This window comes from Eurypyga helias, unplaced genomic scaffold (genome assembly GCF_000690775.1).
Source record: "Eurypyga helias isolate BGI_N326 unplaced genomic scaffold, ASM69077v1 scaffold37351, whole genome shotgun sequence".
NCBI classification, from domain to species: Eukaryota; Metazoa; Chordata; class Aves; order Eurypygiformes; family Eurypygidae; genus Eurypyga; species Eurypyga helias.
Window position 1 is genome coordinate 1 of NW_010233414.1, and position 18904 is coordinate 18904.

Consider the following 18904-nt stretch of genomic DNA (forward strand, 5'->3'; position numbering starts at 1 on the left):
ACGGCCGGCTCCGCGTCGCTGCTGTTCAGCTGACTCATGCCGAGGCATCCGCTGTGTTAGTCGCATCCCCGAGCGGCGCTGGGCCCTGGGGCAGCGCGGAGCCGGGACTGCCGCTGCGGCACGGAGCGGAGGAAGAGCTCTCGCCCCTTGCACGCGTAACCTGCAGGGCTTGTAGTATCGCGCAGGAGGATTCCTGTTGTCCCGCTCACCAACCTGCCAGGTTTAGCTGCGGGGCTCTGCGTGCTTGGCGATCCCCGCACTCAGTAGTGCGCAGACACGCCAACCGCTTGTGCCTGTGTTACGGAGTTTGAACGTGACCTCGTTCCGTTTCAGCTACAGTTACATGTGTTTTGCTAGGGGAACTGGATGCTTTTCTTTAGGAGTGCCAAGTTCAGGTAGCAGGTGGTCTTCAAGTTAATTGATGGCCTGTAGTACAGGCACAGTTAAAGGTATTTTTATGTGCTTAAATACCCCTTGCATCATCTCTTCTAACCTAAACATTCTATGTGACTTTAGTCATCTGTTACGATCTTTGATCATGAGCATAGCGTGAATGTGCTATACCGAAGTGCCAGTCTGAATCACGACGTACATGTAATACAGAACGAAGAAGAAGATTTTATCCATTCAGTGCAGTATAGACACTCAATTAGTTACAGGCGAATAACCAGTGATGTGTCATGACTGCTTAGTTGTCTGCAGGGTTTTATTTTTATTCCCCTTATTTAATAAAGTCTGTGTTCATATCAACAACTGCTGTGGTACCTAGGGACAATATACAGCTAGTGTAATCCAATTGAAATTACAAACTTTCTAGAAATACTTTGTTACGGGTTTCCTACATCTACCTTTTTTTTCTTTACTCCTGTATGTGTGTGCTTTTGTCAACACAGCCTAAAGTTCTGTGGTTAGTTCTTATCTACATCTTCTGTGTCAAGTAGGTATATTACATCAGCTGCCTTTTTTTTTTTTTTTTGGGTGGGGGGGCGGGTGGGGCAGGAGGGACGTGGCTACAGGCACTGAGAGCCATAATAACTAGGTGCTAAATCAAATCGTGGAAGTTATCTTAGGAGACCATTGCTCCACATCATTTAAGCTGAAGCATAAAACAAAAAAGACTTTCACCTGGTGCTGAGATAAAATCTGTACACTATACAAGTTAATAAATGGCAAAGCGTTTGATTACATCTCTTCTGTTACTAAGACATGAATGATTGACTCAGGATACTCCTTCAGATGTGTGTTGGGAAGGTTAGGTTTTGATTTAATGGTGAATGTTAGTTTAAAGAGACCAGTGTAATTGGGATTGATATAAGTTCTACTTAAAATCATTAGGTGCCTCAGGTACTTTGCATACATGGATAAGAAGATAGTCCTTAGTTACAGTGCATCATACTCACCCTGGAATAGCTGTGTATCCGTTCACTCCTTGCTGTTTAAATACTGTGGCTAAATTGCTAGTTGAAAAATTCCCTTACGCTCCTGTTTTAGTACAGCTTTCCCAGACACTGAGAATCTTTTTATCTCAAATAGTTTCTCTTGTAGCCCTCTACAAGGTCCAGGGTAATTTTTCCAGGTGATGTTTCTACTTTTTCATGAAGTTGTCAGTGAGGCAGTGTGGTGAGGTTTGACTGTATCTAAGTCGCAGACGAAGATCCATTCTTTCCTATTGGTAAAGCAGTTTGTTACCCCAAGAATTGCAAGATTTGAGTGGTCCTTTTTCCCCCAATAGCTTGTAACAGGCTGTTCTTATTCCTGGTCGCCTTATTAGAACATTCTTTCACTACATTCTTGCTGTTAGGCAGAAAATTATTCTGGAGGTAGGCCATGCCTGCACCTTCGTTTTGATTTGCAAAGCAAGAATCGCTCCGTGAGTCCACAGCGACGGCTCTTAGCTGTCACTGACTTAGGTGCACCAACCCAGAGCAAGTAATGTGTTACTAATGCTGCCATAGCACGGGAGGGTTTGGTCAGCGTGAAGAACAAAGGGCAGTGTTGAAACCTCTTACTGGCAACGCTTTTTCTGGAAGCTATGGGTGGTGAACCACTGTTGTTACAGGACTTTCCGACTTCAAACTTTGACCTTCTGCTTTTCACCGTTCTCGCGTCTATCGTAAAACTTCTCCCACCAGTTATTGTTTATGGCTCAACTTAGTTCCAAGTTTCATTTACAGGGAATTATTTTAGATGCTGTTTTGACTTCCCTTTGTAAGACGATGGTTTCTTTTTCTCGATTAGTGCTGTACTCGTGAGAAGCAGGGAGTTAACTAGCTGCAAACCTGATGTAATCAAAGTATAAGAATAGCACTGATTGTAAAAATGAGTTGGAGAGACACACGCTGTCCCCAGCCTTTGGCACTTGGCATCAAGCTTATCTTTACAAGCATTAGGGGAGATGGTAAAATTTGGTATGTGTGACATGGAGTCAAAGAGATAGTATTGCTCATTTGCTTTTTCTTGTCTACTCTTAAAATATTTCAAGTTAATAGAAGCTTTAAGATCTGAAGATTTAGAAGCTAACAATTCTGTTGGGATAGCAGTTAAAGCACATTGTAGGTCAAGTAGTGGCTTCTGTCAGTCTGGGGGGTTTTGGTGATTATTGTTATTACTTGCTTGTTTGTTTCCTTTGTTAAACTTTTCCTCTGCTATGCCAACAAGCTGTGTTTGACTTTTCATAGTTTTCAATTGATCTTAAACTTTTTATAATGGCTTTCTTAATAATATACCAGTAAGGACCTTTGTCTATGTTAAGTCAATTATGACTTACTATTCTCTCTGCTTTTTACAGACTTTTTACCTGTTCCTTAGACTTTTAGCAGCAGCTTTCCCTCTTCTGTGGTCCATTCAATTTATTTTCCTCTCTGGAATTGGAATGATAATTTTGTCTTTTCCTTTTTGGGCCAGAGGGTGGAACCATAATGCCAAACAGGGACATGACTACCGCAAATGTTTTATGTTTGCCTCCAGTTTCCTCCCTTTTTATCGCTTGTTGTCCCCCCCCCCCCATTTTTTTTTTTACTAATTGCTTAAAAGCAGTCATGTCAGCTATTGCTTCCCTGAGTTTGTGGATGGTGGATGTAGTGCTGTGTGCAGAAAGCGCTTCATGTCTGCCCTGTGGAGTGCCCAATGGGGAAGATGTTCAGATGAACATGAGGAAATGTGAGGTGTGATCGTAAAACATACATGTTGCTCTTTGAGTTCCTAAAGGTGTTTTTTCTCTCTTTTTTTTCCCCCCAGATTCATCATTTTTGCACTTCCATGAATCGGACTGTGACATAGGAGGGTCTTCATCGTGTGAATCTGTGCTTTCTCTCAACACAGAAAAAATTCTGGTATGCTATCAAGAATATAATGTACAAACCAATTTTAAATAGATTGTTGAAGTTGCAGATCACATAAGCTGCATAACCAGTTCGAATGAGGTTCAGGCAAATAACTACAAATACAATCTGTTAATCAGTAGGCATACAAGGCTGAAGAATGAGTGAACTCATTTGCTCATGAAAGTGTGGTTTCATAGTACTCCATCACGAGGCTCTAGGGCTCCCAGCAATTTCAACTCATTGAAGCTGATGTTTCTGCCGAAGGTGAATCTTCACCTGGATGAGTCTAATTTGTTACTTTTAGGGGTGCAGAGGCTATAGCTGAAAAAAGGTGTATTAGTTTCTAGTCAGGACGGTAAACAACCTCCTGAGGAGGTTTACCTCAAAGTGCATGCAAGGGCAGCAGTGATAACTTGCTCTCACTACAGAAATAACGTGCACAGATGGTAAAGTTAGGGGCTTCAGACCAGATTTCACTAAATGTAATACAGACAGGGTATGTGGTAAAATTCTAACAGAAGAGGAGTATCTCTTGGTAGAGAGACTTCAAGAGGAATATTTTTGAATTGGGATTTTCTCACAACACTACTATTAACCTATTGATCTTGAACAAATATAATCTTCAGTCCACATCAGAACACAGGTTTGATGTTGCTTCTCCAGTTCAATAGAATCACAAATAATGAAAATCTTCAAATAATTCCCATGTGAATATACAGAGAAGCCTTGGTAAATTTGTAGAAATCGTTGGCTGTGGGGGAGCATAGAAACAATATTCTAACTTGGAGCAACTTCTCCAAAGGTGGCATTTGGAAATAAAACCACTACAAATCCACCAAGCCAATTATTTAACCTGAATATTCTCAGGCATTACTTCATCAGATATTGGTCAGATTTACCACAGCTGGTGCTGTGGTGGCAGTTCTGCTCTTGCTTGAGTGCAGAATGACTCACAGTTTTTTCCTGTAGAGCTGCAGGATGTCTAACCTGTAAGTGGATTCAGAATTCGTTAAGAAGTGCGATTCCCCTTCCTTCTCCACGGCAAGAAACGAACTCTATTCTGTTATTCCATGATAACAAGACAGACAAAGTAGATGAGGGTGGGGGAAACTGTGTCGTACTTCTCTTGCTGAGTGTCACATGCAGCTCTGTAATTCATGGGATATTAATGTGATGCCAGATTCTTTTGGTTGTGACTTATTTTCCAAAAGCCAGCACGGAATCTTGCTGTATCTTTTGTCCACGGACGAAGAAGTGTGGGCATTTTTTTTCAAATCCACCAAGGAAGAGGTTGTTCTTCATTATTCTATAATTGTCATATTAGAAAAAAAAAATCCCTTTTATTAATGTCTTGCAGAGTTAAATAATGAGGATCAGTTTCTAAAGTAAGTTTTCTGGAAATTACGCGAAGACCATTGGTGATAGAAAAAGGTTGTGTTTGGAGTTGTACGATTTGTAAACAGATATGGTCTGCAATGTAGATTTAGTCTTCTAGTTGCTGTACCTGTTGAATCCTGCTCATTCTTGTGCTGTTTATTTATTTATTTATTCTGTGAGGAGAAGAGCTTTTCCATTCTGTTACTGTGGGTGCAGCAGTAGGTGAAGTAATAATTCTTAAAATGTCATAGTGCAATGTAGAGCTCATACATGATTTCTAAATTCAGTAAAAAGGTTTGTAAAATCCAATTTGCTAATCGTTCATACACTCCAAAATACTCAAGTTTTCGGAGCACACCCAACTTTCATCTGATTCCTGAGATGAACAGGGCAGAAACTGCATGATGGAATTTTGCCAGTTACTTTCAAGCTTTGTAGATCATCGAAACGTCTTGTCAGAGACACAAGTAGCAAGGGTACTTTTGATTGAACAAGCCCAAAAATGTGGAAGGGAGGACAAACTGTAGTTGTGTCAGTAGAGACAATGATGAGTTAAATATGTTCTCTGAAGTAGGAGGTGTTTAACTGTCTTCTCTGAAGTTAAAGATGTACATATGTGCTGTTTTAGCTGAAGCAAAAAGAAGAGAACCGAGCAGTGAGAGAAGCTATGTTTTCCCCTTTCTTGCTTCGTAAAACAGTTTGAAAGGCCTATTAATTACATGAGCATTTTGTGTTTTTCTAACATAGACTGCTTACAGCTGTCTGTGGAAAATACTTCTGAAAATGAACGAGTAGACTTTTTCTATATTTCTTGGGGGGTTGCCTGTCTGTGGCAGTATTGGTTTCTGTAGGCACATTTATTTGGGGAACAGAAGTCTTAGGTGAGGCTACAATTGGCTGAACAAAGTCTGTAACTGGTAGACAGTTATTGTTAAAAGGACAGCCTTTTATAACACGAAGTTAAACTTGTCCGTACTGCTGGAGCAGTATTCTCTTCACTGGTAAAATGCTGGGAATGTCCTGCATCGGAAGGGTTTGATTAGCCATATGTTTGAGAGGGTAACAGCAGCGCCTGACTGAAGAGCAGTTTTTCTGCCTGTGAAAGACTAGGAACGAATTTGTTTTCGGTTACCTTAAAGCAGTCTCATTAACCTTAACCTTTTGATTTAAGGCCTTTTCTTAAGGATTTAAGACACAGGTTTTCCATTAAATTCTTTACTGTTGCTTACTGAACACTTAAAAAATATGATGTTTTACAGAGTCAAGCGAAGTTGCTTTCAGAACAGAAACGATTTCCATTTGCTACTGATAATGACAACACAAATGAAGAATTGGGTAAGATGCCTTATATAAAGTTTCTGCAGGTGAATCACCTGCTTTTTGCTAGCACTAAATATTTTGAAGGTAAACTGATGATTCCTTGGTGATGCATTAATTTTAAAGTGATCCTAATAAGCCTGAAAATACAGTGAGTTTTTGCTGGTCATACAAAGAAAATACATGTATCTCTTCCTAAAAATCTTTTCTGCTTTACTCACTAGAATTCTAGACACCATGTCTGCTTAAGCGGGTGTTCAAAAATCATTTTGATTAAATCCTGTTAAACAGTCTCAGCTGCTTCCCTTTTTCTGTCATTATTGATGGCAAAAACTATTCAGACATCCAGAAAATTTTAAGAGTAGAATATGCTTTCTGTCAATCATGTATCTTGGATCTGTCTTCCCCTCTCCACACTCTTTTCCCATCAGTGATCATAGAGGCACAGGAAGGCATTCTGAGGGATGTCCTTATACTGGCTGCTACTGGATGTTTTTTTCAAAGCACACTGAGCACAGAAAATTCGTGTGCATTTCGCATAAAACTACAGGAAATACTTTTCTTGAAGGACTTGAGGAAGGAGTTACTTGCGCTGCTTCCCCAAACTGATATCCCTTATAGGAAGCAGAGGTATTGTGAGGCAGCAAAGACATTGTTGAAGATGTGTGCCAAGGAGAGCAGCAGACTGCCTTTTGTATAAGAGCGAAGGGACACTGTACTCCTAAAGTTGTCTAAAAAAATTAAAACAATTTTTATGTTGACATTATTTCTTCTTTTTTTTTTTTTTTTTATTAACGGATTTATCCTGGAAAAATTTGGGAGCATAATCTTTTTTTCATATTCCTGGCATTCCTAGCTGTGCTTATAGAATCCTGCAGGGAATACCAAGCTTCCACCCAGCAGAAAATATTTGGTGCTTTTAATATCTGCTCTGTAGACTTGGAGTGCTATGTCAGAAGGTCCCTATCCTCATGTTTGACCAGTAGGCTGGCACCTACCTACCCATTTGAAATTAAGTATGTGATGGGGAAAGGTAGTGTGAAAGGTACGGGGTATTCTGAGGCAATGTTGGTACCCAAATACTTGGGCTAAATGGACCGTTGTTAACCCTTAGACTTTTCATAATAAAGTACGTAGTTGTATTTTTGTAGTATTTAATTAAAGATGAAAAGATTAATCAGAAAGGTAAAATTTAAAAAGAAGCTGATACTGTATCAGCTACTAGCTGCCGATCACTTGCCACAGTTTTACAGACATAGACTGTGACCTCCTGCGTTTTGCCAAGAGTCTTGGATAAACAAAACAAACTCATTATCAGCAAGACAATGAGTGTTCATTATCTTGCTTCCTCCACTTTTTTCCTTAATACTGGCATGGCTGAGCTGATTTTATTTTATGTGCTAACTGTTCTGTGTTCTGGGATTGGACCCCTAAAGATGATACTAAGAACTGTGTAGTCTTGGAGGAGAATGAAATGAGGGAAATTCAAGAGCTCTTCAACCTGTCCTTCACTTTGCTAATTTTCTTTCCTTTTTTGGCAATGCTATTTATCTGCATTAAGTGAAGCTTTTTATGTATTGAGGAAAAAGCTTACATTGCACACAAATAATTCTGCATAATAGAAATTCTCTGAGAATAAGGCAAGCTCTGGATTAAATAAATTTCTTACTTTCATTTAATTTTTTCTTCCTTTAAAAGTGTGCTTAGCAGCACTGCTAAAACAATGTGGATCTGCCTGCATGAAACTATTAAAATCACCTTTGTTCTAACTGGCTTATTGGTCTCTTCTCATGTTTGAGTAAATAATTAGGCAGAGAGGTGCCTCTTTCATTCTGTTTGTATGACTGCCATGAGCCATTAGAAGCACGGAGAAAGGTGAATTCCTGCTTTCAGTTCCACTGTCAGCCGTTCGTGCAAGCTGCCTTGGGAAAAACTGTACTTAACTTTCATAGCTGTGATCTGCAAGATACTTGGGTTTTGTGGGCAGTGTAGACAGAGCTTAGTCCAGCGTTAAGAACAGTGAGGGATTGAAACGTGCAAAATGAAACCATCTTGAGGTACAGTCATGCAAGCACAACCGCAGCTTTCCCGTCCTGTGACTTGACTGTGTTAATTATATTTTGCGGAGACTGCAGGAACGTGTTTCTAAAACAGCAGTCTGTTTCTCTTTCAAACACATGGCTTCTACCCCCAAGAGGGGGGATATGCTGGAACTTTAAAGCTTTTCGTAATTTTGACATGGGTAAAGATTTTGTGGGTTTTAATCTCATTTTTATAAATAATGAAATCACTTTAGTTGAGGTTTTTCTACATAATTCAAATGAAGGAAAAAATTCTTGTGAACTAGTGAAGTTCAGCAAAATGTGTACAAACAAGTACAATCAGGTGTTCGCTAGTGGAATTATCAAAAAAAAGCTAGCCATTGTTAGCCAGGCTCAGTTATAATTGAGAAAGCATTTAGGGCTGCTACATGGGATCTTGGTACATTTCCTGTTATGAAGTACCTTGGAAGCACACGTGGACCCTTTCCTGAACAACTTGTTACAAGGAGAGAAAAAAAACCCAAGCAAACCACAAAACTAATTCTGATGAACACAGTATGAATTGAATTATTAACGAATGCTAGGTAATGGTTGAGGGAAGTAATTTCAGTGGCAGTTAGAAATCATTTGGCTACTGTATCTCCAGTGCAATGTAGGAACTTATATTGAACACAACCAAATTGTAAAGTGTATTTAAAAACAAATCATAGCATGTTTTCTGCCGTTTTATTCACATTTGTAATTTTTTTTAGCAATTGCTTACGTGCTGATCGGCAATGGCCTGTATGATGAAGCCATACGACATTTTTCAACAATGCTGCAGGTAAGTTTTCTGTTTAGACCCCTAAAAAAATCACTTTATGAAATTATCCATTGTAACATATGGCTTTCACTGAAAGAAAGATTCAATTAAGGATTTTGAAATGAGAGTAATTACTCTGAGAGTAATTACTGTATTATTTGTTCATTTTGTTTTTCTTTTTTTGCCATCCAAACATAAGCATACTCTCAATCAGGTGATTTGGTATCTTGGTTAATTGGTGAGTATTTTTCTCATCTGTAGGAATAAATTTTTATGGCACTTTAACCAAAAAAGAAAGCACCTTCAGAAAACTGACCTGTGCAAAATTGAAATACCCTTAATTGCCTTCTTAATGTGTAGACTGAGATGTTTTTATGTGGATTTTTTTGGGTGACTGTTAGCACGTTGCCAGTAACATGGGGAAAAAACCTGACAGAGGTCACTGATTGCTAACGGCAAGTAGTGCATTGCTTTCATGATGATAAAGAATTCTGTATGCTGGGTTTATTCTCCTCTTCAGTGGTAAGCCTTTGACGTTTAATGTAAGTAAAATGTAACTAATACTTCAACATATCTTTTTTCTGACCAAGGTAAAGAATTCAGAGTAGTCGTCTGTGAAGTAGAAGGTAGACACTTTTAAAACAAAACCAACCCAAACAATTTAAAAGCTTCAAGTAAAGCTGGTTTCAAAATACTGTATTTTTATGGTTTCAAACCAGGGACTACCGGAAGCACGGACCTGCTTTTTGATCTAAACCGACTGTAAACTTGACAAATGCAAGCTGAAAGTAATGCTGCAAATACTATAATGTATTTTTTTAAACTCAAATGTTAGATGGTTTGTACTTAAATTGAGTGAAAGTGTGGCAATTTAGTGCAGTTATTCCAGGGAATTTATCAGAGGTCCAGAATATTTTTTTTTTTTTTGTTGGCATTTGTTTGTTTTAGATGTTTACTGATCTCTGATTTGTTTTTAATGTGAGGAATGGTTTTCTTTTTTTTTTAAGCTTAATGAGAAATCCTTCTGAAAAAGCACTGGACTTGTATAGTGTTTCCTGCTTTTCTTTTCTTAAGAAAGGAACTTAAAATAAGTCAAGATAAGCAAGATCTCTATAACAGATACCTTTGCAATGCACACATCTCGGTTGAAATGAATATCATGCTTATTGTATGGCTGAAAGGCTGTAAAGTGGTTATGATTTGTTCACTCTGTCTTCCATAAGGCCATTTTAAATACCTACACAGTGAGTACTAAAACATTTAACAGAACAAAATAGCCTTGCTTAGCTGCTATATTAAAAGTAGGGAAGTTACCTGATGTTGACAGTGGCAGCTGGACACTTGGCATCAGCTCAAGCCTGGCAAGCTGCCAGCGTTGGTGTGCCACCTATCTGTTGTTTTGACAATGAGAGAATCTGTTTCTTAGCAGTTGTCCCAGTTAGGTGAGACCAGGCAGTTGCTATAAACTTTTGTAGCGAGCTGCGTTGGTTGCAGGTGTGAAGATGGTGTGATTCCTGACTGGTTTTCAGGGAAACTGACTGCATAGGCATTGTTGTGCCAAGAAAAACAGTTTTGCCATTGTAGTTATTCAAATCCGCATGAGAAACATGGCTGGAGTAAATAACATTGAACACGAAGTAGATTCGCTGTGTCAGATGTGTCCCCTTAAGTGCCCAAGTTGGAAAGCTGCAGACTTCAATCTAACCCTAGGAATGCTGGTTTCAATTTTGCAGGACTACTTTGGCAGAATACTTATGGTTTTAGGTGCTGACTGAATACAAATTTCATCAGGATGTCACAATTTCCTGCTTCCTAATTTTAAATCTTAAATCTAAATGACAAAAAAAGGTTTGAATGGCTGAGTTGTATTTGGTTATTATCATTTCAGTGACATCAGACAAAAGAAATCATGTAAGTACCAAGAAGGTTACAAGTAATGAAGTTTGGACAACGGACTGTACCAGTGTGTACATAGCTTCTGACAGGTGGTCACTGGCACTCTAACTGCAATCTGTTTAGCTTATTTTCCAGACAAATACTCCAGAACAATTCCTGTGAGTTGGGAATTGTGAGTGTATGAACTGTAACACAACCAATTTCTTTGCCTGACAGCTGTGACTGTTCGTTGCTTACTGCTGAAGATCTGCAAGAATTAAATGTATGTTGAGGAAAGATACCTTAAAAAACAAACCAACCCCACAACTGATTAATGTATTCATTTTTAATCTTAACAGGAAGAACCAGAGCTGGTTAGTGCAATTTATGGACGGGGGATAGCATATGGAAAAAAGGGACTACATGTGAGTAGATAATTACTTAATATTTGACTGAATTATTTGAATCCAAATTACAAGAGGGCTGGTAACAGGAGGAGCTAGACCAATTAGAACTTGATAGGTACATCCCAAAGGCTTCGTACTGTCCTACTGTCCTTCGTACTGTCCTTGTGTCCATCCCTCGGTAGGTGTTCCATAATATAGAGGGATCTAGGGGATCACACTGCTCAAGCCATGGGTACATTTGCTTTGTGGGACTGTGAAAGTAGGGGAGCATGAAGCAAGGGTGCCTAAAGGAGAGTACAGGCACAATTGTGAGTGGTAGATGGTAAGGGTGAGAACCACAGCCACTTGAAAGTGTGATCTAATGAGATAACAGGCAGTATTTTGCCTCTGAGAGGCAGGTTTATGAAGTCCCACTGAATTTGTCTGCACATCTAGTCTGTATTTTGAAATGGAAAAGTATTTTTTGTGCAAGTTGGAAAACTTTTTGCATCAGCTACTCTTGCAATCCAGTAGACTTTATATTGCGTCTTGATTGCTTATGCCTCTTAAATTACTTACAGTTACAGCTGACTGCTCAACCAATTTCTTGAGCAAAAATAAATCTACAAGTAGACTATGGTCCTTGTGGGTTGAGTTTGTGGCCTGTTGATTCGTAATTGAATGGTTGCTGGAATTCTAGAAGAAAGAATAGTTGTGTAACTCCTTGAAAAATTGTGTTGTGCAGAATATTTAATTCTTTAGAGCTTGGAAGTCCCTCATATTTGCATGTTTTTAACATCAGCATGAGTTTGTTTTCTCAGTTTGGTTAGATGTTGAGACAGCTTCGCTTCATGAGTTTCTGTGAGCAATGCTTTTGGGACACAGGTGATGTAAAGCACTTGCAAAACTTCCTTGCCCTGAAAAATAAGAAAATAGAAAAATCAATTAAATCTAATACAGAACTTGGTATATAACCAGTTTGGATTTTTTTTTTTTCCAGTTAGGTAACTGCTTCCATCCTATAATTTATTGAAGGCAATATAAAAATTTAGATTGGCAAGGTGCTGATGACATCATCCCATTCACCAGTGCTACCTGGCTTAAGTTACAGACAGTACTGATGAAAACACTGGTGGGTGAGAGGATGCCTGTGTGTTGGAGTTCACCTGGGAGCTTGAGCCAGCTTTGCTGCCAAGAAAGTTGCCTATGGAGCCGTAAACTGTGAACACATATTCACAGAGTTACGTGAATAAATTATTAGAGGTACAGCACAAAGATGTGTACAAGCCAAGTTTATTTTTCTTGTTTGTAGCAGATAGGTGGTCTCTTTTCAGCTATTTGTAGAATACTGCATCTTAATGTGTTAGCAAAGGTGTGAAGGGCTTTCTCAGAAACTTAGCCAATCTAGTTGTCTTTCAGTTTTCAGAGCCTGTTACTCTGAGTATACACTGTTGCTTACCCTGTTTATTTTTCTCCTCTTCAGGATACGAAAAATGCTGAACTTGCTCTCTTTGAGCTCAGTAGAGTGATTAGTCTAGAACCAGGTCATCCTGAAGTATTTGAACAGCGAGCAGAAGTGAGCATCTTTTGTCTCTCTTCAGATTTTTGGAGAAGTTGCAATTATACACAGTTCTCAAGTATTTCTTCACTTATTTAGTGACTAAAGCTCTTATCTGTGTGTGGTGTGGTGGTTTTATTTTTCCTGTGAACGCTCCTCCTTTCTTTTAAAATTCACATAATCGCTGTCAGTGTAATTTGTGGAATGTTTATTTTTAAAACGAAACGTAGGGAGCCATAGGGAGCTACCATAGCCAATAGAATAGCATATATTATGTCCAAGTGTTCGATTTTTGACATACTATATAGCAAGATCTTGTGTGTTTTGCATTTTTCTTTAAATAAAAATGAATCAAAATATCACTTGAACCTTACTGTTTGCGCTGAATGTCACCTTAGTAAATTTACTGTTAGAGCTCATTGGTAAAATGACAAACGTGTAAAGATTTGAGTTTCTAGTCAAATATTTTGGTTTTATATTTGTGCATATACATTAAATATCATTCAGATACACAGATATCTTTCATTTTGAAAATCATGTTTTATTTTGCCAATTCAATTACAGAAAATGGATTTCAAGAAGCAGCTTTGTAGGCAAATCAAAACCATAAATATTTACTGAAGTCAGTATACTGTGTAATGGTAACTGCTATAATATGGAATTGTAATTCACAATTTTCACCTTTTAATGATTTGCTAATACATTTGTTAACAGTCTTGGTCTAAAAATGTGAAAGGCATTCAGATAATTGGAAAAAAGACCATTTTCATTTGGGGGAATATATTGTCAAAATAAGAAGGTTTATGAGGGTACTTTAATTACATTTTCAGTTGAATGTGATGAAATAACTTGAAACAGTATTTTGCTTTGGCTGACTTGTTTTTATTAGGAATCCTAGTTTTTTTGTTAATTTTAACGTTCATGTACACTGATTTTTTTTTTTGGAGAGAGAAATGACTTCAGACTTCCCTTTTGATAGAGGCTTAAAAGCAACAAGCACTGAAATTTATAGCAGAACTTTCCAGCATGTTCTAGCAAATACAATCACTCTGTTAGAGCTGAACATGAAAAAAAACCAAAACCTTAATATTTTTAAAACAAATGTATTCAGCCTGTTTGCTATATTTTTGCTTTATACTCGTAGATATTGTCCCCACTAGGGCGAATCAGTGAAGCATTGTCTGATCTTACCAAAGCTATTCAGCTACAACCATCAGCACGGCTGTACAGGCACAGAGGTACCCTTTATTTCATATCTGAGGTGAGTGGATTCTGAGGATTCTGTTTAGTTTTGGTTGTGTGGATGTTGTTGATGTTTGTGCCATTTGTTACGTTTGTTCAATAGCTTCTTTCCTGTTTGAATTTAAAGTAACAACAGAAGCCCTGATTTTTCCTGTAGTTGACTTTTTGACATATCAGAGGTATTCAAGTATCTCATCTGCATATCTGCTTAATGCAGAGAATCAGAGGGCAAGTACCTTGCATGTGCATCTTGGATTTTGTGGGTTCAAGGAGTAGGATGTGGATAAAGAATTTGGATTGATTTATGACTTAGGGCTTAATTTAAGTAGTACTGTTAAATGTCAGTCTAAAGGAAAATGGTTATGGTCAAGGCAGTAACTGCCCTATATGCTTTTAAAACCCCACAAACAAACAAAAAAAACCCACACCAAAAAACCCCCCAAAACCAAAAAAGCCCTACAGAAATGCTAACATCCTATTTTACTATGTAATCTATGTGTTATTCTTACACTTTAATGTAAAAAAAGTAACTTTTATATTCAAAGACTGTGTGAATACTGAATAGCTGATTTCCTGCTTTATCCTTCTGATTTCACTCTATTTCCAGCTACTTTTTCACTTACTTCAGTATGCTTTATATAGCACTTGCTGTAAAAATTGACAGTGTATTGTGCATTCCTTATTCTGATGGGCAGTTGACAATCATTGCTGCTTACCCTGAGACTGACTTCATATATTAAACAAAATTCTGTAGTTTAATTTCATGAAAATGAAAGTGTGTATTCCTCTCTATTTGTATAGTGTCTCCTCTGTTGTCTAAAATATCCTTTATCACAGGATTATGCCACGGCCCATGAAGATTTTCAGCACTCATTGGAACTGAACAAAAATCAGCCTATAGCTATGCTTTATAAAGGCTTAACCTTTTTTCACAGAGGACTTTTGAAGGTAAATCTGTGTTAAATGTAGTTCATGTAGAACTCACCCTCCATTTGAAGTTACTTCTATAAAACACTGGCACTATCGTAGATGTTGATATACGTATTTTCTCTTATGTAAGGGAGACCGTTTTAAGGCAAAAGAGCACAAGCAAAATGAAAAGGTGCTATTGCTGACTGTAATATTTACATATAATACTACGTGTAAATATGGGCGATCTTGGTAAATCAGTGGTAACTGACGTGTTTATGGAGTACCTTGAAAGATGTTTGTATTTGGCACCTCTGCTAGTATCGGTATGGTTATATTCAAAAGTTATTTCCATGAAATGGAGACTCAGTAGGGTTTGTGAAGGGGAAAGGGATGAAGAGCGAAATAGTTTTAAATTCTTCCTTGGATGAGCTAGAAGGTAATCAAAGAAACAGCTGGTAGAGCACGCTGTATCTGTGCATTTCGGTTATGGTGATAGTGAAATCCTCCTCCCTAAATTGAGGGAACATAATTGCTCCTTCATATTCTAAAATCAGCAAAGCAGGAAAATAAGGTCTTCCCATGCTGCTTTAATGTTTCACTGTTTTCTGCCTCAATACTTCTCAGTTTCAGATGTAGTAACATTTCGTGTATTTCTTGCTTGTGAAATATTTAGAGATACTGCTGCATTTTTTTTCTGATGGGAAAGCAGTTAGACAAGTTGTCTGACTTCCTCAGTTTGAAAAGTGAGGATGCAACTGTGTAATTCTTAAACTCCAACTGAGCTGCTTTAATGTTTCACTGTTTTCTGCCTCAATACTTCTCAGTTTCAGATGTAGTAACATTTCGTGTATTTCTTGCTTGTGAAATATTTAGAGATACTGCTGCATTTTTTTTCTGATGGGAAAGCAGTTAGACAAGTTGTCTGACTTCCTCAGTTTGAAAAGTGAGGATGCAACTGTGTAATTCTTAAACTCCAACTGAGTGGAAACTGCTTTTTTTAACCTCTGGTAACAGCTTAGGATTCCTTAAGGGTTGTATGAAGAAATCCTGACAGAACCTGGAGACAGCCCAGGGCTTCCAAGCTTCAGCCCAGTATCTTTCATAGGCAATCACTACACTTTCTTAGCAAACAGGCTACTTCCCCATTTTCTAAGTACCCAGGCTGTTTGTTTTTCTTTTCCCCACACTCTCGGTATATGCTGTGAGAATTTCAGGCTGTCACTGAACTTACTGTCTGTATCTTACTGCAGTCAAGTGAGTTACTTGCAAATAATAGTCTGGATTGAACTTCTCATTTTTGTTGTAGGCAGCAGAAAGCCCAGGAAGTGGTGATAGAAATAGAGCTGGCAACAATAAATAATGTCTCAGTTTGCAAAACAGAAGCAAAGTTTTCTTCTTTCTGATATGCAGATCAAATAAATTTCTGCACCACCACCTCCTTCTCCCTAGTTTCTTTTTTCAAAGGAAGTGTCTTTCCTCTCCAGTTCTAAGAGGTTGTGGCAGACTGGCTCTTCATTCCTTAGCTTCCAGTCATGTTCAGGCTGCCCCTTAGCAGATGACGTGTATAGCGTTCCTTTAGGTTTCACTCGGCTTGCTGAAAACTGAAGGTTGGGATGATGGTGGCGGAGCATTAATTTTTGATTGAAGATTGTTGCTTTTGGATCGCTGCTTTTTGGGAATAATCTTACTGGATTTAAAACTTATGTAGAGGACATGATTCTACCTGTAATGATAGATATTTATCTTACATTTTTGTTCAATGAATTTTTTAGGGGGGTTGTAGTGCTCAGAATATATTTGATAGTTTTTCTGAGGAAGAATCTCAAAATTAACTGAAGATACTAATGATTCTTTCCTTACAGCTTTTGATTTCTTGTGCTGTAAACTTCAAGATGCTTTTCAGGCATTCCTTCATGATATGAAACAGTTACTATTCCATCCTTAATTCTGTCTCAGTACCATATTTGGCAATTTATATAGCCAGTGCACTCTAAACTTGAGTTCTTAATCAAAGCCTTCGAAGAGGAAGAGTTGTTTGAACTTGTGCATATAATTGTTTTTAGTGATTGTATTTTTATTACGTTGTGTTCCTCACAGCAGCAGTACATGCTGTTGTGTGAAGATGATCACCTACTCTGTAATCCCTCCAGAGAGTGTTTGCTAACTGCAACTAACGCAGAACACAGTAAAAGGCAGAATACACATTTGAAGGAATCTTTTGGACTGCAAAAAATTAAGAGGTGTGTTATGAATGAAGAAGGGAGACTAAGGACACTGCTTTGCCTTAGGGACCAGACTGAGCTTTGAAAGCAAACTCTGAAGGGATTCTGTTAAAATACTGAAAGAGTCCCTCATTCCCATACCATATTAGACAAAGTAATTCCAGCTAAGCGTTTCATCACCATAAAGAATGTCATAACATTTCATGTGTTATATGATGATCATTACTCTATAGATTTTGAAATACAAAAAACTACCAAGGATGCTAAAATTAAATGAATGCACTGACAAATTTTTCTGTTGGTGTCTTTCTGTAGGAAGCCATTGAATCGTTCAAAGAAGCTCTGAAGCAGAAAGCAGACTTCATAGATGCATATAAAAGTCTGGGACAAGCCTACAGGTAATTGCATTCAGAAAAAAATTTTAAAGTCAGTTTTCTGTCTGGTTGTGTTGTTCAAAATGCATGTTAAGTTTTACACACTTGTCATAAAACTGTGCAGAATTATATGTGTATTTGTTATGGTTTAACCCCAGCTGGCAGCTAAGCACCATGCAAATACCTGCTCACTCTCCCCACTTGCCAGTGGGATGGGGAGGAGAATTGGGGGAAAAAAAGTAAAACTCATGGGTTGAGATAAAGGCAGTTTAATAGGACAGCAAAGGAAGAGGAAAATTATAATAATTATGGCAATAGATGAATATACAAAACAAGTAATGCACAGTACAACTGCTCATCACCCACTGGCTGATGCCCAGCCAGTTCCCAAGCCGTGGTCTCTGCACCCGGCCAGCTTCCCATAGTTTGCATACTGAGCATGCTGCCATAGGGCAGGGAATATTCTTTTCGCCAGTCTGGGTCAGCTGTCCCGGCAATGTCCCCTCCCAGCTTCTTGTGCACATCCCCGCTGGCAGAGCATGGGAAGCTGAAAAGTCCCGGACTTAATATAAGCAACACTTGGCACCAACCAAAACATCAGTGTGTTATCGCATTGTTCTCAGGCTAAATCCAAAACACAGTGCTGTACCAGCTACTAGGAGGAAAATTAACTCTATCCCAGCCAAAACCAGGACAGCATTTGGTAGCTCCTACAGCCAGAATGACTGTATGAGGATGTGTATATATAAAAATAATATGAATAATTTCTAGGTTTGCTTTGTGGTTTTAGTTCAGCCTCTAGTAGCTCTTTGAGGCTCCCAGACTCAAAGGTTAGGTAAATGATGGCTTTCAGTAAGATGTGTTTTAGATATGCTAAACTATTTTTAAATGGCAGAAATGTTTAATATGAACTGTTGATTAATCATGTTAATTAGTTGCCGTCTGAGATTGTGCTACTTAAATATATGAGAAACTCCTTGCTTAGTGCATATCATTTTATAGAACTGCTAGATCCTGTATCAATCTATCTCTCACCAAATAGATTTACAAATCTGAGAATTTAGCTAATTTCCTGTTTAGGGTATTTTTAATAGACATGTAGTTTCTTACCTATTAATCAAATAATTAATCAATCCCCGTTTAGGAAGGTAATTAGTCACTATTTTCTTATATAGATTTACATTAAATAATCTAATTTGCAGTTTTATAAAGTGTATTACTTTGACGGTGTTCTGCAGGTAATTGCTAAGGGGAAATGGGCATATAACTTGTATGTAACAAGACAAGAACCTAACATAGCATATGAGTATCTCTGCTGTTTGCAGTTCTTTTCCCGACCTTCTGTGTCTTGTCAGCTTTTTATTTCCCAGTTTGCATTTTTACTTTTGGAAGGCACTGCTCTACGGCATAGTTGCTGCTACAACGTAAATAGTTTTTGTGTAGCAGGGGTTAAGTTCATAGAATCACAGAATGG

The 18904-nt window shown here is 38.2% G+C and overlaps 1 protein-coding gene across 1 annotated transcript; it reads left to right on the top strand.

Moving 5' to 3' along the window:
* Positions 1-3038: 3038 nt before the first annotated feature.
* On the top strand, positions 3039-17454 carry LOC104517163 (tetratricopeptide repeat protein 13-like; the record flags this gene model as incomplete). The annotated part of the gene is made up of 9 exons (XM_010161730.1): positions 3039-3159; positions 3238-3332; positions 5960-6035; positions 8812-8882; positions 11096-11161; positions 12606-12698; positions 13825-13941; positions 14760-14870; positions 17372-17454. Coding segments are annotated over exons 1-9 (833 nt in total), but the record flags the coding sequence as incomplete, so codon positions are not given.
* Between the last annotated feature and the right edge of the window lie 1450 nt (positions 17455-18904).